The sequence below is a fragment of the Topomyia yanbarensis genome, chromosome 2 (assembly GCF_030247195.1).
Source record: "Topomyia yanbarensis strain Yona2022 chromosome 2, ASM3024719v1, whole genome shotgun sequence".
NCBI lineage: Eukaryota > Metazoa > Arthropoda > Insecta > Diptera > Culicidae > Topomyia > Topomyia yanbarensis.
Genome location: NC_080671.1, coordinates 40,955,795 through 40,978,001, shown reverse-complemented (window position 1 = coordinate 40,978,001; position 22,207 = coordinate 40,955,795). Strand labels below are relative to the sequence as shown.

The window sequence follows — 22,207 nt, the reverse complement described above, 5'->3', positions numbered from 1 at the left end:
GCCCAACTCTATACCCTACATATTTATGTATATAGGAATGCTGCCAACCTAGCCATGTTCCGGCTCTCGGTTTTTTTCCCGTACCGCATATTTGTACCCCCGGGAGACACCCAGTCAGTCGGCCAGTAGTCAGCAGCAATCTCGCCTCTGTTGATGATGCTAATGCTGCTTGCTTCGTTGCGGCAAACGCTGAACGGCGGCCAGCCAACTGGTGGTCAGCGAAGAAGCCTCGCAGCAAAAGACCACAATATGATGTGCAATTTATTTCGTTTTATTTCAAGAAGATATAATCTTATTTGCTTTATTTTTATCGTTTTCCTGTGGTTCGTGTTTGCACACCAACACTCACACATACACAAACTGCTACCGGGGGGGAGCAGGGTAGAGAAGCTAAGACATCGTCGTCTTGTGAGGTTATACCCAAAGCGCACCATTTTGTTACTTGTTCCGACCATCCTCCCATCACCTGGGAGGCCAAATTAAGTCCCGAGTGACCTGCAGTTGGTCGAAACAGCGAATGTTTTGTCTGTTTTGCGGCTAAAAAGTTGGCGAATCTCGTTTTATATTGCTAGATCAAACTGTCAGCAATTGTTTGGGAATTTTATGGACAGATAATGTCCGGACAGTATCCATAATTGCCGTAATTGACTGTTCGCACGTTGCTTTGAGGTAGGAGGTGCTAATTCCCGAACTAATTATTTTATCCGCTTTGATTGACATGGTAATTATTGACGACTTTACTTGGAGTTTTTACAGTCTTTTCCGAGTTTATTTCATAACTCTCTGGCAATCGCATCAGTATCTATATTTTCTCTAAGACAATGTCGTGAGAATTTCATAACAAAGTGCGCTCAGTGCACTACGTAACTTCCAGAGATATTCATGGCTTTTAAATTTTGCAAAATAACTATTTATTTCAGTATGAATAGACCCAATTTTGTCAGCCCCTAATTATGCATCAGACCGGCAACAATTTTGATATTTTTTTAACTCTGCTAATTCAAACGGCAATTGGATGTTATTTAACTTTGAAGATCAACCGATTTTTTAGGAAATTCCTATTCTAAGCATGTGGGAGAAAGAGAGGCAACACATAACTTTATATGAGAGTATCTTTTTACTGCAAAATCGGAACAGTTGGCAGTTTTCGGAAATGTTGATCCTAACACCTTAATCTATATATCTGCAGATTTTGGGATGCACAAGATCATACTGGCATTTTTTACTGAATTTATTGTCTCCATTGCCAATGTTTCATATATTTTCACATGCAAACTTGAAAACTCTTCTGGGTGACCTAGAGTGTTCGGAAAAAGCTTATATTTGACAAATGGTATATGAAGCCAATTACCGTTTGATTTAGCTGTGCTCCGAAAAAAGTCAAAATTGTTGTTAGTCTATCATGCATGCTCCAGATTTTGTTAGCTGATTTATTAAGAACCATGTTGATATTCACAAAGCCTTCAAACAGAAGTTAGTGTGATAATAGACTGTAACTTTGGTACTATAGGGTTTTTGGGGCTTTGCACGGCTCATGAATAAATTAGCATCAGGCGTTGCATATGACACACATATGAGTAAATGAGTCCGGATATTTAACCACTTCTAAAATAAAAAAAAACTCACATTTTCACATGAAAAGTTATTAGCACTCAAACAAATTCTCCGTATAGATAAGATGCACTATTTCTCAGGATATCGTGCATATAGTGCCATGAATTCTGGAACAATGACGTTTATATAATACGAAAACAGGATCATGACCAAAACTCAAAACAACGTTCAATTTTCTTTAACGCCTGTATAACGCATTTTATTAGTGGAGATATTTGTTTTTGTTTTGCGAACTTCAGTTACGGTTTCCAACATGTCACTAGCAAATCAATTTCTGTACGTGAACTAGTTCACAAAGTTATGAACATTTTTTTATAAATATAGATTTAGGAACACTATTCAGAGTCTGACTGTACAACGTGAACTGGGTCATGCTTTATTTCATCTGGATCATGATTTGGTTTTCGTGGTTATGATTTAGTTCACAAAATCAAAACAGTTTGAATGTTTTCGTGAACTATTTCACGAAAATCGCAATCATGAGTCCTTGCAATCCTCGTCATCTTATTCATGATTCCTAATATATTAGTCACGATTAAAAATTCGTGCTCGTGTAGTTCAGAAACTCATAAAATGTTCTTCACGGATACGCAAACTGGTTCATGATTTCTATCCAAATAGGCACGACTCACCATTCATACTCGTGACATAGTTCTTAAACTAATGAAATATTACTCTTGAATACGTGAAATGGTTTATGATTGCTAGTACAGTAAACCTCGATAGTACGCATCTTAGTTAGTCGGCACACTGTCCCACGATAGTACGTACATCGACAATAGTGTAGTAAGAAAATTTTGGGGGAGGGGGGGGGGGGTCTATAAATATTTTTTTTTATCCTACAATATATGTATGTATATATATTTTTAGAGAGCAGAAAAAATGTTCAAAAACCAACAACTCAGAGAAGGGATTTGGGTAGTCACCTGACCCGCTAATACAACTACTCTTGCACGGACCCTGATTCTTCCCTGACGATACTTCGAGAAGAGGTTTTTTTTATCTGCGCAGCACACACTCCTATCCAATTACTTGGTAGTTAGTTCTGTCAGTAGGGTTACAGCACCCATCCTCGACACACTACCAATTTTCGACCACCCACACAACGTGGCAATTTCTTTATGGTAGTAGGAAAGCTAGCTGTGGGTCTAGAATTAGTGCTCTTCCCCTACGAGGACAATCTAGGCGGCAAACTTCAGACTGTCTAATTTATTGAGCCCTTCAGTTCTCTTCAGTGCCATTTAGTACCACTTTCTCGTTGAGCTTCCGACTGGTTCGCGAAATACTCGGTCTAGTCCCCGACGATGGATCTAGCCTACTCCGACGAAGAGTTCCCTGGTGAGAGAAGTTCGAAAGCGAGCCAACTAGCCAGGTGCCGAGATCAGTTCGGCGATTCCAGCAGAGTAGAGCGTCCGGTTTGCTGGATCCCCGATGCGACTGGTGGTGTCTCGTAGCGGTCTACTCAGTCTAGTTCCCGGCGGTACACTGACGGCGAGTTTTTTGGCGAATGAAGTTCTCCCGCTACCGATTCTTATTTGGTTTCAGTACTACAACTTCTTGAGCCCTTTGGATCCTTGACCGGTGTCATTTAGCGCCGCCTTTAGTTCCCTTCTTGGGCCATTTAGGTTTGGATAAGCCGGTAGATCCACTTTCCTTTCTCCGTATTGTCGCACTCCTGATGCCATGTCACCATCGAATCGATTCTCCTCATCTTCCTCACGTTTCTAACGTCTCATTGATTGTAGCACTTGATATTCTCCGCCAAGGTAATACAGATGGGGATCATCTCGGCGATAACGCATACTGCGTCTGGTACGCAATCGCAACTAGTACGACCACCAGCCGGAACGTCCTGTTCAGCTTTTCGCGGTTCCTCTTGGTTTTCAGCGGCGCACCCCAAGCAGGATCCCCATATCGCAGCATCGATGACGCAACACTAGATAATACACGCTGCTCTAAGACAAGCAGCGTGTAGCGTAGTGAGCTACTCATTTAACCAGTAAGCTGCACGCCGTCTACTGCATGGCTCCAGTTTTCGTGGCATTGTAACGTCACAAGCCGTTTTTTGTTAGATCTGCCGCATCAACGTACTTGATTCCGCTGTTCGCCGAAGTGACTCAACGAAGAGGTTTTTAGTTAAAGACTTTCGTCTTCCACTTTACCTTGCCGGTCGTCCTTCTCCGTGCTGCAGCAGGGTTCCATTGGTCGATGCGGTAGCGAATTGCCTGGTGGTCGCTATGGTGATACTTCTCGCACGCTCTCCAGTCCATGTTCGCCGTCAGTCAAGGACTATAGAATGTGGCGGAACCGGTACCGATATCCGTTTCGTGTTCCAATAAGCTCCCAGTTTTGTCACGATACCAGGAGCAATTTAGCTCCTCGCTTCGCCGCGATCTACTCTTTGTAGTCCTCGGCGATTGAGCTAGCCTCCACGACGAGCCGACAGGTAGATGTCGAGGTTTGCCGCCAAATTTTCACTACAAGGAAATATTCTCACAAAATAACATTTGCAAATGAAACTTTGAGAATTCTATTTAAAATATTAGGCATATTTTTGTTAAACATATTAATATTTTCCAAATTTATTCCAAATATTTCGGAGGGAGGGGGGGGGGGGTTGTGACCAAACCCGCCCCCCACTACTACGCCACTGAAAAGTATCGAGTCTTCGTAGGACCTCAAAAAGTTACTTTTGGACGTTTCCATGTGGCTTTGTCCGTTGGAAGATCAAGATGCCATCAAGAAATGAATATTTTGCCAAATCCGCAGTTCGCTTGCCAAACATGGTGTGCTTGTTGATTAGCTAATGTTTGGTGCCTCCCAAACTTTGTACATGTGGTGTATCAACCGTTAAAATTAAATTGAAACTTAAATCGAAATGTTGGATTGACGTTTGAATTGGTACAATAGTCATGCAGTGCCTCGTTTCCTGCAGCTCTTTAAACATCTTGATCACATGGGGTATGGTGCAATGTCTGGTCTTATGTTACCCACACGCTAATAAGTTAATGATAATTTCGTGAGACTATTTTTTAAAATATGGTCTTTAAAAGGGCGGATCCAGAGAAAAAATTGGTTTTAAAATTTCGATTTAAAGGGAATATTGTACAATACGTAGTAAAAACCTTATTTAATAAAAATCAGGATTGGTGGTCAAATTTGGTTTCAAAAGTTTTTGAGTTTGAAACTAATATAAAATTCAAACTAATTTAAAATTTCTCAACAAGTTGAAAATTTTCGGGAGGGGTCCGAGCCCCCTCCCCCTGGATTCGCCAGTGGGTCTTTAGAATGATCTCATATTCATGTCAAGTGTGGAGCCGCCAGAATCTCGGGGCCCCTGGTCCTGAACCAGTGTGCCCATGCGTAAAGACGGTACTGATGGCCAATGTTATATTAATTTGCTCCAACAGTTTAAATTTGCATTTTTAAAAGTTACAATTCATGTTGAAATCATGAGCAAAAATGCTACGTTATCCCGATCAAGTCAGTATCGCATTCACGAACAACAGATCAATCCGGAAGTAGAGAGTAGAAACCTGCAACCAGAATCGAATCCAGTGCACCATTCACCAAAACGAACATTGAATTCGTTAATAGACCGGCAGTATTAGCGCATTTTCCCAACACTCCACGTTGCTTTTCGCGGTTGAAAGGACTGAAACACCGCGCTTAGACGATTTATTATAATATCGCGTATTTGCATAACGAAGGGCTGAATAAGAACATATGCTGATGCAAAAATGAGCCCTGCATTCTGCAACCTTTTGTGCAGCTTGAGTATAGCATGTGCAAGTGCTACTAAATTCACCACCTTCAGCAAAATTCAGGAATTGTTTCTATGTTACTCAATTTATGGAATTGGTTTAATAAGCTGACCCTAGTAATCAAACTGTCTTGAAATTTTTTCTTAAACTAAAAGCAAAATAGGAGGCTACTTAATTTCGAGCAGCAATAACAAATATAAGTACTAGTTACACGAAAAACAACCAGGCAACCATTTAACAACCAGGCATTTAAGGGGTTACATATGTTGAGGTCGGCCAAAAAATCGAATTATTCTTCTATCGTAAAGTTCAGGTTTTTAAGAATGTTATCTCAAATTTTTATAAAGATCGGAGCAGTAGACGCAAAGTTGTAGCTTTTTTAAAATTTTATGACATCGCTATGACATGCCCATTGCGTTTTTAATCATGTTTGGAACTTTCTTGGTTGTGTTGGTTTTTGATTTTCATACATTAGGTGATGTAGTTGTTGAGTGAGTGTTTGTTACTTTCTGATCCGCTATGAATATTTAAGTAACCATTTGTGATTTACCATAAGTTGATTTTATGCTTTGCAGTCATTGAATTTTCCTTAACTGATGGGTAGGATTTTCTGTGTTGTGGCATCTAGCTACAGAATTGGCACATAGAGTTTTGCCCCGGATGTGTAACCAGCGTTTTGTGAGCAACTCCATTGAACTGATTAGAAGAGTTACATAGGAGGGAATAGGTTTCGTCGAACGCATGCTCAACACACAAACACCGTTGGGAACACATGAGGAGAAGTTTCTTCAACAGAGACCACCTCCCGTAATTTAACATGAGTACTTTCATTAAGAGATTAAAGGTAAGTGATGCCAGATCGTGCAGTCGTACCTTGATTAAATAATCACCCATATATACTGCCGTTACAAGCTTAATTGTCCCATGTTCTTTGAGATTCCCTATATACATGGGACAATTATGCGTAGAACGGCGGTATACTAACTTTAACGTTCTCGTATTCCACGGCGTGTTGTATGTTGATTCACTTAATATCCACTCTGTTTGAGTAATGGTCCAGAACATAATCTGTACATTATGTTTGATATGGTTAAATTGCAGCTCCCACCAGGCTTGTTATTTTCTCACACGATGTGCCACAAAGAGCAAAATACACCGATGAAAAATAGAGCAGCACAAAAACACTGCGATGTGTAGAACGCCCCACAGTGGCTGGAGGCTGGCCAAAACCTCAAAAATTTATTTTTGAAATATTGATATTTTATATTTTTCCTAAATTTCTCATATATTGAATAATGTATATTCAAAATTTTATGATCATTGGATAAGAGGACGATTTTTAACATGAGTTTGAACGTAGCAAAGTCCGGACTTTTTAATGATTTTCATTTCTGAAACCACCATTGCTCTGTACACTTCAAAGGCATGTTGCTCTTTCGATTTTGGTCTGATTTTAACACAACTAGTTTCATTGTGTAGAGAAACGAAAGAATTTGGTTAGTGAATAAAATACATTTGGTAAATTTACTTGAAACTATGACTTTTTAGTTTAAATATGTTTGAGGTGGTCAGATCAAAAATACTTTTTTCACTAATGTATTCTGTACAAATTTCGGAATCATTTCGGAACGGTCACATAGTATACATTCTATGGGAAATAACCTCTACTTTTCGAATATGATGGTCTCGTTCTGCGCCTAGGTGCGCAAAAAAAATTAAGAAGATTTTGAAGCTTTGTTGCTGATATGGAGGCGCATGGTGCTTTGTTTAAAATAGTTAGATAATCTACAGTAAACCAACACGTTATACAATGGATTTAAAGTAGTGATCTTCATTTTTTTATGATATTGCTGACATTGGTGAACAGTAACGATAAATCTATCATGAAAACGGGATCATAGTTATTAGAAAGGTTCAATGATACTGTATGGAAAAATGCATTTAATATTTTACAACTTTTGACATCAAAAATGAGCTGAGCACCTCAAAATTAGCGAAAATTGTGATTTTCAGCCAAATTAGGTAACATTTGAGGTTTTGTCCGACTTTTGTTTGAAGACCCGCCACTGTGCGCCCGCACAAAGAGGAACTTGAAAACGAAAAAGAGAAAAATCTGTGCGCCAAGAGCTGCACAATTTCGTTCAAAGAGTCACCTTGAAGAGCCACTTTTTTGTGCCCGCCCTCACTGGCAAGCAGGTAGGAAGGCGAATCAAACTACAATTCAGAAAAAATTGATCGCATGAATGTTTTTAAAATGTGTTTTGGTTGCCTTCGCTGCTTCTGTGTGTGTGGGACCAAAATTCACGCTAAAGAGCCTCTTTATTTCTACTCTTTGAGGTGTGCAGCCATGGAGTAAAATGCACGCATGGGAGCAACACACATTGGAGTGAAGAGGTTTATTGTGAAAGAGAAGAGCGGTGGTTCGCAAGAAAGGTGCAAAGAGCGTTTTTTATTCTTCTCTTTATTTGCTCTGAAGTGCATTACATCCCTGGCTGCCACATTAATTCTCAGATTCATTTTTAACAAGTTTGACTCTTCCCAAATAAAGTAGCGGAGCAACTATTTGCTCATGATCGACACTGATCGCATCCTAATAGGTAGGTAGGAACAACGATATTTTTCTACTACAGAGTAAATAAAGCGACACACCAGGAGATCATCTTGTGTGTCTTCTGGTAGCAATGGGGCCATTTGATTTCTGTTTTGAGCGAGATCAGATGGCAGGCTGAAGTTGCGGTATTTATCAACACCAGCAACACTGTCAGTAAATATATCGCGGTGAATATGAGGGTACTTGAAACAATTGAATCAATAAGTACTGGATTTTACAATGACCCCGAAGAAAGACTTCCGATTTAAAAAAAGAACTATTTTGCATTGACAAAGGAAAATAGAAATTTCTATCGATTTTCATTCAATTTCGTAAAATATAAATAACGATAATTTTTAAAAAATGAAGGAAATCGAAAATTCCCAGTCGATTTCGGGTAAAGCCATCAACATGGAGCACTAACGGCCCACTAAAGTTTTATGAAATGTTAAATATGTATTCGAAGGACACATACGAAGTATTTTCTCCGGAGACTTTGTGAAGTCAGTTGACACTATGTGTTTGAAGGCGACGGGCAGAGTATTTATCCGGGAAACAATAAGTTCAGATCGGTTTACTAAGCTTTACTACTACAATTTATTGGGGAATATTACCCGCGGTTTCCTGGATGGCGAACAAGATTCGTCATCGAAGACTCCTGCTTCTCATTCAAAATCATACACATTGAACTCGATCGAACCACATCTGATGTGCTTGCGGATCAAAGATCTTTTGCTAAGTTTCTCGAAAGTTCGTCCAGATATTCTCACATTGGTGATAGGCTGTCTAAAGAAAGCAATTGACATTACTGGATACAAATATTTCATGAAGGAATGCCGTACCTATATGCCCATCCACGAAGTGAAGATTGATGGTGTGGTTACCGATTCGAGTTTTTTCTGCGTGGATTTAGTGTTCACACGAAGATGGTACACTTATCTTGGCTTATTTTATGTTATTCCAATTGTTCCATTATTAATTCCATTATTTTACAAAGCAGATTAAGATTTCAGCGCCTTTTGCTGGAGCTAACCTGGCCAACCGCATGCTACGGGCCTGCTAAGTGAGCGAAAATGTTGCAGCATAGACCATTCGCGGTGGGAAAAGCTCACTGCGTAATTCACCCATATACTCGTGAATAGTTTGAATGCGTACCAGGGCTTTGCATGCACGAAATTGAGTAGTTTGCAGACAAAACAGCGTTATTGCGTATGATGATGGAAATTCGCACAAACACCAGACATATTTGTGTAGAATACATATTGTCGGACAAAAGCAAAGCAAGCAAAAAGTACGATTCACACGATACATCAGGCTTCCGTCACCAGTACGGAACGTCAATATTAGTTACATGCAGTTAAATGGAAGCATTCACACACAACATGAACGGTATGGAACGTTTTGACGTGCGACATGTGTGAATGGGTTCAAGAGCAAAGTATTAAACTTATCCTGACGGAACGGTGACGTTGACGGAAGCTGTATCGTCTGAATCGTCCTAAATGGACTAACACTTTCTCATTCAATTTGTTTCATCATGTTGTGTTGGTATGATGCCGAGGCCATATTTGGTCTTCATTACAGAAAAGGCATGATTCTTATTCGGAATATGCACGAAACGATGTAAAGAATTATTTGCATTGGGGAAATATTTTTGATGTACAATATCTATTTACTACAAAATCAGATTGATTTACAGTATTCGGCAATGTCGATACCTTCACTTTTAATTTTATTAATGAGGATTTGGCGGCACAAGCATTTGTTTTGAAATTATTGTTTGCATCACCATTTATATATTTACACAAAGAAAAAATTAAAATTATGAGAAGCAACCGAAAAAGTTCATATTTTGTACACGTCTTATGGAACCAATCACCTGTTGATTAAGCGGTGATCGGAAAAAATCGACAAGTTGAGTGTAAGTTGGTGTTAAGGGGTTATGATACGTACTTACTTTATGCTTTTTAAAATATTTGTATGCAAAAGTTGCCAATACCAATAAATCAGAACAGTTCGACATTCGACTAGTACCGGTATCTTTCCCTGAATTTGTGATAAGTTGTTCATGAATGCCCCATTTATCCGTATTGCCAAGCACCGATCTGATCCGCGTTTCATGTTGCCCGCTTAGCAAAGGGACCGACCTGTCATTTGAATATGGGGTACTTTTCATATCCCAACTTGCGACACACAAGTGTGAGGAAAACAGAATAACTGACCCTACTAAATCTTCTCCCCAGGGGGGAACGGATCCATGGAAGCCTGTGTTTATTGTGATTGATGACAAATAAAGAGCGATTGGGGCTATAGCCCCCTAGCGAGATAATTCCCACGCCACGCCAGCACGTGTTTCCCGGAGTGATGTAATACGTCGCCGCTTCGAACTGAATAATTTAATATAACTTTTTTACTCTTTTTCAGTGTGAGTTTTTTGCCATATATGTGTATGTTATTTAATTAAATACTTTTCTTTTTTCTCTTCTTCTATTGCCCTACCTTCACCTCATCTTGCGTCTTCGAACGAATTCGTCACAATCGAATCAAAACTAAAAACCGTTTGTATGCGAATATTAAATAAAACCCTTCACTTGCATCGACACCAAAATCGATAACCTGCCTTCCCCACAACCAACCTCAACAAACCCCTTCAAATATTACCAAAAAAATACACACTCTCAAAAAAGGAATGGAATGATATGAATTTAAGGTGGAACACATCGGAATATGGTGGTGTGCGAGATCTACGGATACCACCGCATCGAATTTGGAAACCAGATGTTTTGATGTACAACAGGTTGTTATTCATTCTTATCTAAGTAAAAAACCTACAAAAACAAAAACTTAAAAAAGCGATAAATGTACGCTCTACACCACACACACGCAAACACAATAAGCCAACACTTGACATGTTACCTACTTTTGTACGTTAGACACCGCTGACACAATCCGACTTGAAACAACCTGCTTGTGCTGCAAAAAAAGAAACCCTCATCTACTCATCAGACTGTTACCATTCTAAAAAGGGACAATTAGCTTGGAGAAATGTAATTCAAAACTACGCTTCGAGTTGGTCATCCCTACCTTCACTCGTATCCTTTCAACAACACGCTATCACGCAACAGCAGCAGCAGCCGCAGCAGCAGCAAGCAACTCACTTTACAATCAGCTAAACTTCATCTCCTCCAACCATCAACCACCCCCATCACCAACGCAATAACTAACAAAAACAGCAACAAACAAACAGCAGACAACTGACAACGCACCCAGGAACAAAACCTCTCTATATTAAATCACTCTCATCCATACATAAGTACTCTCGTGAAAATGCGCGAAAACATTCAACAAACACAAATTATTTACACAAAAGCCGAGACTGCGAGATCCGGATATGGTGGTGCGGTTCGACTGCGGGTGAAGTTGTCGCTCAAGGGGGCCCTGCGGAGGATGGCGCCGGTGCTCGGGTGGCACTTTGCCTTTCCCTTTGATCGTTTTCCCGTTTTCCCACAGACACATCGTGTATCGTGTTTTACTGAAGAGTTTAGAATTGAGCCTTTCATACTACAGTGCCACACTGAACCACCGTACCAGAGCTTTTGCTTCCTGGTTCGGGAGATGGCAATATGATGATGCGCGAACTGTGAGGAAGGGTTCCACGAAAACGAATAATTTGAAGAAATTTGAGGCCTAGTACCAGCATTTTGACTTTCGTGGGGCAGCAGCATTCCCGGATTTCCCGCCGATGGCGGCGAGGGCCTGTTTGGTATGGGTGCCAGCCACGTGGATGCTAATCTGGTACTCAGCTTGAACTTTCCGCTCTGTGGAACCGGATCAGTTCGCGTTGATCGATGTTTTACGTTTAGGTTGAACAATTTATCATACTTGGAAGGGTTAGTAAGGTAGGTGGTCATTCAATTGAGTGGGAAACGGTATCGTGGAAAGTTGTTTTTATTATCTGTTAGTGTGACTATGGTTTTCAGTATTTGATTTTGTTTGGGTCAAGTAGCAATGAAATGTTTCTAAACACAGTTTTGTTCTGCCGAATCCCAGCTTTTTTCGCAACTTTTACCAAGTGTTACACAGCTGAGCACTCAGCCAACAAAGCATTTGCCGAATTCTCAGTAGAAGTAGCGTTTGTTTTGTTGAAACTCGGAAAGTATATCGCTGAATATCAATAAATTAAAGCTAAATTTTACTTACTGTTCAGCTGTGCGGAAATTACCTAACTGAATTAAGTGTGTATGTCTGTGTTTAGAAGAAAAAACTATCAGTGTCTACAGTAGAAATTTGCAGGTAAAATAAGGATTATCAGAAAACTGTTCACAAACTTTTATTGATTAGATTATGCCTTTCTCCACCAATACACAAAAGTGAAATTTCAGTATATACAAGTCGACATACATGTCTCCGAAATCCAATGGTACATTTTTACACCTTAACCCATGATCAAAAGTATGTAATTTGTGAACTACTAAAATGTGTGAGCTAACAACACTGTTGTGATCCAGTATTTTGTTTTGAGCTCGCATTTTTGAGTGGTTGCAGTTACTTCTCAATATAGAGTATACAATATGCAGCAAAAATGGCCTGAAATGGTAAAATAGAGCAACAAAAACTCCAATCGCATGTCCGAAATATCACACTACCGTTTGAGCCAATGCGTTGAACAAAGATAGTAAATACTGATTCAAATGGATAGGCTAAAAATGAAAACAATGTGGAAATAGGCCCATTACCCAAGTGTGATATTATTGTTTTATAGTTTGCGGTGATGATAATCGAACGAGATGTTTACACAAAGTACAGTTTTGGTAGTGAAAACTTTGTGGTAAACCATTGAAGCTTAATCTTGTCATGAAGCGACAATTGTTGCCTACCTGTTGGCGATTTATGCAACGGATTCGGTCTGTCTGCAGTGTTTTGAACCGGTAACCACACCAAATCATCTGGAAAGCCAAGGATTCTACTCCCACTCAGTCGAAACCAAATCTGAATAATGATACAAGCGAATGTATTCTGGCTTTGAGACCGCCAGACCGTGGATTCGATGAAATTATCTGCAATTAATGGAATATTCGCTGCATTGAACGAGGCATACCGATTACTGACAGGCGCAAATAGAATAACGCTTGAAGCACTATAACTAGATGGAAATGGTAACCCAGATAATCCGTGGAGAGTTTTTCAAACACTACCATTACGACGCTTCTTGTAGTTTCCGCATCATTACCCGCTCCGGAACAATTCAGGACCAAGTAGGCTCGCGAGACAGAAGACAAAAAGTTTATGAGGTCCCTGCAGCAGTGGCTCTTTGACGGCCGGAAATTTGTGACTCACCTGCGGGAGATATTGGTTGCAGGCTGCACGTTTGTCTTTAAATGATCGTCACTAACAATGCGGTTTTTCACAGCGTGAACACACGGACACAATGAATACATTTTCACCGTAGACATGCGAACATTTATTTTCACTTTACTGGTAAGGCAATAAGAAGAACTACCAGCCCAACTGCATTTGATTATTAAATAATGAGGCGATTTAACTAGCATATTAACGCGCACAAACTGATCACACAGAAAATTTTCATTTTTTTCCATTCGCTGCTTACTGCGATCTGATTTCATCGTTGTCAAGATCACGCTCAACGGTGATGACACTTGTGCATCACAACTTCCTCGATAACCCGAGCAGAAAATATTTGAATATTGACAGTATTGGTAATAACTTAGGATAAGATCCGCCAGCTGGCTTCTTTTTTCACCTGTTCTTATATTTTACTAATCCCTGCACCCAGCCAAATTATACAGCGAAATTCATAAGAATTATCTTATGATGTATAGAAAAATAACAAAACTATGTTTTCATAAGATGATTATGAAAAAATAAGACTTTATTGGGTATTGCATACGTTACTCGCTTCAGTTTCATACGGGCATCTTATGATTGACATAAACATAAGAGGAATATATAATTTTGTCTTATGAATAATCGAAGATGCGTTATGGAAAATTAAATCATAGCAAACCGATTTGACGAAATAAATGCCGCTTCATAAGATAATCTTATGATTTACATACGTCCTGGTTGTGGCTAAAAAATATACGAAATACTTATGAAGTTCACTGTATTTTTTGGCTGAGTGTGCTTAAAATGTCACACTCTTCTCGACTAATGTTGCCAAAATATTAATTTTGTTTCGGTTGTGTCCAAAACTTCATTTGTTGAGATTAAAATATTCTCTATGAACTCATTTCACGTTCCTGGAAAAACCAAAGTTGGCTAATCGGGCCGCATACGGCACGTTTAGGTAAATTAGTCGCACGAGGTTGATAAAACTTCCTTGGCTCCAATATCCAACAGGTGCTGTGAAATATTTATAATCGTGTTTGAGCACATCACAACTACGGATTTCCATTTGCCAATCGCCAACCTTCAAGCCATAAATGAGTTTTTATGTATCATTCAGATGATTGGGTCGAATTTCAGGTGTTCTGATCTTGAACACGACCTCGCATATGAAGGACTCTTCATGGAACCTATATATTGACTATATTGGCTTGATTAGTACGTTCCCCACGGGGTTCAGATATTTGTGCCTTGCCATGTCGTCTCATCACATTCCTGGTGTGAAGGGAAAGAAAAAGTTAGGGAAATGGAAAGTGTTAACACAAAACAATCACAAACAGCCTGCATTCTTCGCTCCCGACGGAAGAATGAACCCTACTGATAAAGACTATAGCTTTTTACCACAATGGGTTAGGAACAGTATTATTGGGTTGGAATAGCTCCCCGTACATTGGTTCATCTATGTAAAGAGAACAAAAATCCGGACGCACAATGGCATTACTGCAGGCAGTTATATATCAAATGATATGAAGTTCCGTAATCGGATTCACAAAGATCACACGAATAATATTCAGTACGCTGTATAGTTGCCGTGTGCTAATTGAGTTGGCAATGTCCAGTCAGTGCCCTGACTAGAATAGTGCAATTATGCTTGAAAAATGGAACAAATTCTTTAACATTTTTGGACTCGCATCCGGCAAGAGCGTTTTTATTTGGTTTGCACGTTCGGATGTAACCAAAGAACGATTCATGTGCTTTATCTAACTAATCGACAGTGACTGGTTCTGGACCAACAAAGTCAAACGCAGCGCCTGATCTAGCCGATTTGACCGCGACTTCATTTCCACTAATCGGGTATCCATAGAAGGTAGATAGCATTTGAAATGCTAAATTCTTCAATTTGAGTTCAACATGCAATTACTAATTTCGATCTCGAATCTGCTGAACTTAGTGCTTTTAGGGCCACCTGACTGTCAGAGCAAAAATAAATTCTTGGGTGAAGTCGCCCACGTACAAAGGTAACGTTTCGGTTGCACTCGATCGAGACAGTGGCGTAGCCAGATATTTAGTTTGGAGGGGGTTTGGATGAAAATCGCAATTTTTTTGAAAAAATGTTAAAATTTAATATGAGTTTGATAAATTATTGAAAACTCAAAAACATAAGTAGTCTAACAGATGTCATTCCAGTCTACAAATAAGAAGGATCAACATGGAACAGTTTTCAAACCTCTATGGATTATTTTCTTGTATAATATGTCAATGAAGTAAAAAATTGCGATCTTTTAAAGTGGGATAAATGATCTAAAAAAATTTCAACGTTCAAGATCACCTAATATAATAATCCTTGACTTTGAAGGTTTGACAACTTCGGGAAGTCATCAACATAAAACAGCGCCTGCTTTGATATAGAAATTTTAGTGATTAACTCTCATAGAGGTAATTATGGTGAATTAATTTTTCAAAAATATTAAGAGACATGGTGCCTTCAGCAAAGTTTTTGATAATGTCATTTCAAACAATTTTGTTGAAGAAAAATTTAGGTGAAATTTTTTTCTGCGCTACGGATAAAAATGTTTGAAACAATCATTGCGAGTTGAGAACACAAAACCTATAACTAAATTATGCATGGATGGAACTGAAACTTGCGTTTCGACTTCATCTCATCAGAATCCGACACTAACTTGGTGGGCGGACTAAGCTAGCGCCGAATTGATGCTAGCTCCTGAAAATGGAATCACTCTTTGTGTTTTTGAGTCCTTTTAATATCTGGGAATTATTTGTTTTAAATCCAGTTCCCTTATTTTTTTGTAAGCTACAAAGGCACCTTGAACGCAATGTGAATTTATTATTTAATTACCGCAGAAGAGATTTATCAAATACAGCAATTTCAGAATAGCTTGTTGTAAAGGTTTTCTACTACTATATTTCGATACTCTGAATATGTGGGATATTTATGTCTTTGACAAAGTTGTTTGAAATAGCACTTTCGAAAACTTTGCTGGAGACATTAAGTCTCGACCCAAATTTGGTTGAAGAGTAATTCTTGTCTATAATTACTTCTAGGAGGATTAACCGTCAAAATTATTCTATCAGCAGATGAACAGTTTTACGTTTTGAAATTCTTCAAATTCATCGAAATTTGGCAGTTTCGAATGAATGTGATCGTGACCGTTAAAAATTTATCGAGCATTAATTTTACTTTTCTTCATTAGTCAACCTCACAACTTGCAGTACTAGTACGTAGTACACAAAATTTTAGTACGCCATTCATTGCATCCTGCTAAGAGGCTATTCATATAGTTGATAATACAACAAATCCAATGCTCACAAAACCGATCCTGACCTGCTAGAGACAAAATTACATCAGCTTTCAACAAGTTTCTGAAATGTTATTCTTGTTGTTAACCATATTGAATTGTTGTCTAAACTCTACACAATCTAAAAAAATACATTTTCAGCAAATGTTGAAATGTATGTAAGTTTTCGGTAAACAAGCTTATGTTATGCAATCAACCTATTCAAATTTAGATTCCCATTCGAAAAATTGTCTCTAATCCATATTTTAAAGCATCTTTCCAAAAATGAGCTCATAATAATTCAGACAGTTATTTTATTTTACATTGAAGTAATTTGACAACTATGGGATTTTGGCTAAGAAATAAGTTACAAGATACCCTTCCCACAATTTTCCAAAAGTTCTCATGACGCTTTAAACACAGTTCTCTCAATGTAGTGATCAGTGAATATTTTTCCAAAAATATTTTGTGGAATATTAAATTAAATTCGTCAGCATCAATTTTTTTTTCAATCCAATTAATTTTGGTTTGGGGGGGGAGGGTTTAACCCCCAACCCCCCCCCCCCCCCCCTCCTGGCTACGCCACTAGAACGAGACCGCGTCTATTTACCAGAGGTCATGACACAGGTTGTAGAAACAGGCACCCCACAAACCAGCGGAGCACCACCAAAAAGAGCGGTTCATTGAAGGAACCCAGAAGAAGCGAGTGCAAAGATCGACGAAACGCTTTTCGAACTCTTAAAATGACCCCGCTTGACCATCATCGATGGAATGAGAGATCGGTGGATTTTCGCCACCCAAAAAACCAGGCCAGGCTGGCCATTGAGACGTCAGCTGGGCTTCTTCCTTGGAAGGGGATCAGCAGTTGAGCCTTCTGAAATTGCTAATGCAATCGGGCAACACTTTTCTTTTTTTCTGGAGACTCCACCCTGACTCCTGCCTTCCTCAGAACGAAGAGGACAATAGAAGCCACCCTTACAACATTCATACCAGATGCTAGGTAGAATTACAACAAACCTTTCTCTGGAGTGAAACTAGCCACTGCACTGAGTACTAGTAAAGAGTAATTCTGGCGGACTCGACAACGTTCGATATCCCCTGTTAAGGCATTTACCCCCGGTTGACAAACAAGCACTCTTAGACGGATTTAACAGGATATGGGAAGGCGGGTCCTTCCCAGACAGCTGGAGAATCGCTTTCACGAATGCCATTCCTAAGAAATGCGAGGGAACTAGGACTTCCGACCCATCAGTCATCTCCACTGTATTGGGAAAACGATGGAAAGAATGGTAAACAGAAGCCTGATGACCCTCTTAAAAAAACAGAAATTTCTTGACCATCGACAGTACGCATTCCGTAAGGGACTCGGCACAGGAATTCACCTAGGCTGCCTCAGTGAAATAGTAAGTGACACCATAGCCAACAACTTGCATGCAGACATAGAGATATTAGATCTCGCTAAGGCCTACAACACGGTATGGCGTGAAGGAGTAGCTGTACCGATGGGGTGCTCGCGGAAACCTTGGTTGCTTTCTCAAGCAGTACCTCAGTTACCGAAGTTCCATGGTGGGTATGTGAGGAAAGTAATCGAACCTATTGCGGGAAGCTAATGGGGTCCCCCAAGGGTCAGCCTTGGCAGACATACTATTCTTGGTCAGCATGAACTCCATTTTCGCCACGCTTCCGAAAGGTTTATACGTGTTTGTCTGCCCCGACGATATAATACTTATAGCCATCGGAAAAACAATTTGTCGCACAATACTGAAGCTAAAGACTGCCGTCAATGCTCTCAGCTGGCGGGCCGACTTAGTCGGTTTCCGTATCTCAGCCCAAAATGCGCTATTGCGCACTGCTGCAAATCTCATCATGTAGCCACCGGTAGGCCAGTCAAACTTGCTGGAACTGCAATTCCTTTCCGAAAGGAGTCTAAAATCCTTGGTGTGAAAGTCGACCGGAAGATGCATTTTCTTCCGCACTTCCGACAGAAAACGACCTGAAGTGGAGTAGGCGAACCACACTCAACATCAGCCAGGCCCTATTAAATAGTCGCCTGTTCTACGGCTCGAGAACCAGCCACAATTGGAAGGGCTTAGTAGATATCCTGTCACCACTGTATCTCAGAGCAGTTGGACTGGCTTGGAATCAACTGCCCAGTCCCCTTGCCGAAGCCACCTGCGTTGAGACCGGCGTACTTCCCTGTCGATGGGAACTGGCGGTAGCTGTCCTGAAACGAGCTTCTTAGGAAAAAATCGAGGTTACCCTCAGAAGGAAAAAGCGATCTGGAGAGGTGGATCGACCGCAAAAACCGAAGGGAACAAAGAACACTTCGGGTAGGACACCCGAAGATTACCCATATTCACACTACTACACGCGCCAACCCTCAAATGTGCCCGACTTGCAATACAAGACTCACGGTAGAGCACATACATAACATACCCTTCTCGATTCAGAAAACATTAGCGAACGACTTAGCACAGGAAGAGACACTTCTCGCGTTCCTGAAGAATGTCAATATTTTTGAAGTCATCTAAGGTGGACCGAGAGCGTGCTGGCTTCAAACATGCTACCTACCGCCATCACTCAGCGAGCTGTCTGCTTTAACCCGAGCAGGCACTGGGGAGGCTTACCTGTGGCCATCCACAATCAAAATGTTCATACCGCACCACAAGACCACATTGGGAGACTTGATCATCTCTACGGATGAGTATTTGGTGGAACATTTCTTTGATGTTCGCGATGAAAGTAATCTTTTTCATTCCGGCTTCAATCAATTAAGCGGGTCCCTTTAGTAGAAAACTCATTTGACTTTATTTGGTGTTCATGACAAAGCCTAGGAACTTTGCTGCACTCGCCATGCGTAAGAAAGGGAGATACAGGTATTGGGCGTTTCAACAAATTCTTCGGGCTCCAATTTCCTACAGCATCCCATATCAATGCAGTCCCAACTCTTGTCACTTATCACTCAGTGAAATCGGGACTCGAGCCCATTTACTGCTCGATAATCTGGAGCTTCCCAAGCAACACAAGCAAGTTGTAATGGCCGCGGCCTGTTGTATAAACATAAACTTTTGCTGGAGCACTTTTTAGTTGCTAAATCAGTTGAATAATGGTTCATGTAAGATTTTTTTCAACGAATTTTGTTATAGAAACTGCTAGTCAACAAGCGGTGCTGCTCGGGCTGGTTAGCTATCTGGAAAGCCATAGTTAAATTAGTTATGGAATTTGCGTATCGAATTCCTCTTATTATATTTATTTGTCTGAGAAAACCCCTAGTATTGCTTAAAAGAGAAGAAGCTCTGATTAAGCTGATGAGAATTAATGAAGTCGAAACTTGGTTTGACTTAGCAAGCCAATGCAATATGCACTATGCCATGGTTCAGAAACGTGAATAGTGTTTTCGTTTTTGAAGCTGGCATCGATCCATGTCACTAAGTTTGTGTCTAGTTCTAATGAGACGAAGTCGAAACGCAACTTCCATAATTAATTTAGTTATGATTTTGTGCTCTTTATGCGCCACTGTGGTTTGAAACGATGTTGTCCTTAGTGGAGAAAAAAAGTTTTTACCCATTTTTTTTCTTTTAGCATATAGCATAGTGAAGCCAAATTTGTTATGCTGGCCGTTGAATCATTGGGTTGGGCGGCTCTTCTCGATCAGAAACATCATACTCGAACAGAGATCATAGATCGCAGCTAATTTATCAACATTCAACTTGCAATATAATCCTTTTTCTGTCGAATTTCACGCGGTGGTAGAGGGACGTTCTGCACAGTTTGCTTATTGCTTACGTCGTACCGTTTCACCTGCCACCAAAGATATTTTATTGCAGCTTAAAACAAAAAAAATCGCAGTATTACTCCGGCTTTCGTGTTCTATCCGTAGAATTCTCACCATCATCTGTGGTTCATTGGACTACCTGTCTAAGCGCCAAGTCATTTGTTCTGCGTCCTGAATCGTTTTTCAAGTACTCTTAACATTCCGTTTGTTATTTTTTCAACTCTTCGATGTTGTCGAATTGCGAGCCATTGGGCGGATTGTACCGGCTGTTCCTGCCCCGGCTGTAGTGTCAGCTTGTCAAATTGGGCCAGAACTTTACTGAATCTCTTTAATATTTATTTCTCCAGGAACTCTTGTGTACACAGCTTCGAGTACATCGTTTGGTTGGTGATGAAAAGCTCGAGTTTTGAGTCCGCAGCTGGAAATTCCTTGCCAGATCATTAGTTTGCAGGCGATGTTATTGGCAAAAATAATCTTTAATATTCTGGGAATATCAAACTATTCTGTGGTCATATATAAGAACCCACCTTGACGTAGGTTTCGACGTTCATGGGAACATATCCTGTGTACTTCGGGGTACGCGTTCAGGTCACTAGATTTAACTTCATCGTCCTGATAGGTTACTTGGTGGGAAGGAATAAACGACAAGCTGCTCACATATGGTTCTTCCAGACACTGTTCCGGCCGGCAGCATGTTTTGACGACATCCCGACCCGAGAGTTTTATGTAGAACTAAAATCATTTCAGTTCCATTTCCGAAGTTTCAGAACGACGTCTGATCGCAGAATTGTTCGAGAACATTTCCAATGATAAATTTTTTTTTTAAATTTTCGCGTATTTCAAATCTAGCACAACTTCAAAACAAAGTGTGAATTTGCCGCGCACAAATGACACTTTTTTGTTCCTTCGTCGTGGTGACTGTTTACATTCAGAGCCATCCGATTCAGCTTGATTTAATAACTGGAATTTAGGCCACTAAATTTAGGATTGAAACTCGCAGTTGTGATAACATAGGGTGATAACAATCTATTATCCATCTCCGGGCAAAACCAGCATAGAGGTCGTGTTATATCTGGCGGGTTGAAGTAACGAGTGTTCTATAAAAACAAAAAAAGTAATTTTCAACGAATTCAGTATTTTTTATTCAAAACATATTTGATTCTTTAAAAAAATGTCAATGAATATTGAAAAAGGGGCCCTGGTCAGCCGTACGACGCAACTTAGTCGCGATGCTCTTACAAGAGCGCTGTACGGCACTGACGTCCATCTTCCGGATACAATTCCGGATCCTGGTGGTCAACTGCTTCGTATCCTTGGTCCGCTAATTATTTTTGTATACTAGGGCACTGAGGGAGCCGAAAAAATCCTTAATGGGACGGCACTGGCACCAGTTGGTCAGGTTCCTTTCTTTCGGCACGTAGGGTATCTCTCTGCTCAAGATACTCCAGCGTTTTCTTGGCGTAATTGGAAGACGCCTTTTCCGACCAGAAGACGTACTTCCCATCCGCATGATACTCCTTCAAAAACGGCAGAAGAATTTTCCCAAGACACTCCTCCTGGTACACTTGTTGATTGATGGCCTGACCACTCGGCTTAAACCATGGCTTTGAAATTCCTCTGTCCGGTATGGCGATGTACAGCATAACTTTTTTTTAAATTTATGCTTAAACATATATTTTACTTCAGGCGTGTAGCCGACTTGTCACTGGAATAGTAGCTGACATTTCCTGGAATGTGGGTCTTCGAGAGCGGAAAGTAACTTTCGTCGTCCAGCACGAACGACGTCCCGTGGTAGTTCTTCGTCATCTTGTGGCACTGCGAT

The 22,207-nt window shown here is 40.2% G+C and overlaps 1 protein-coding gene across 2 annotated transcripts in view; it reads left to right on the top strand.

Annotated features, from left to right (window-relative positions):
• Positions 1-22,207, top strand: part of LOC131683369 (neuronal acetylcholine receptor subunit alpha-7-like) — a 372,960-nt gene that overhangs the window by 238,193 nt on the left and 112,560 nt on the right. For both annotated transcript variants that reach the window (XM_058965291.1, XM_058965292.1), the window contains one exon: positions 10,656-10,765. In XM_058965291.1, the coding sequence (XP_058821274.1) occupies positions 10,656-10,765 (110 nt within the window). The remainder of the gene's footprint in view (positions 1-10,655; positions 10,766-22,207) is intronic.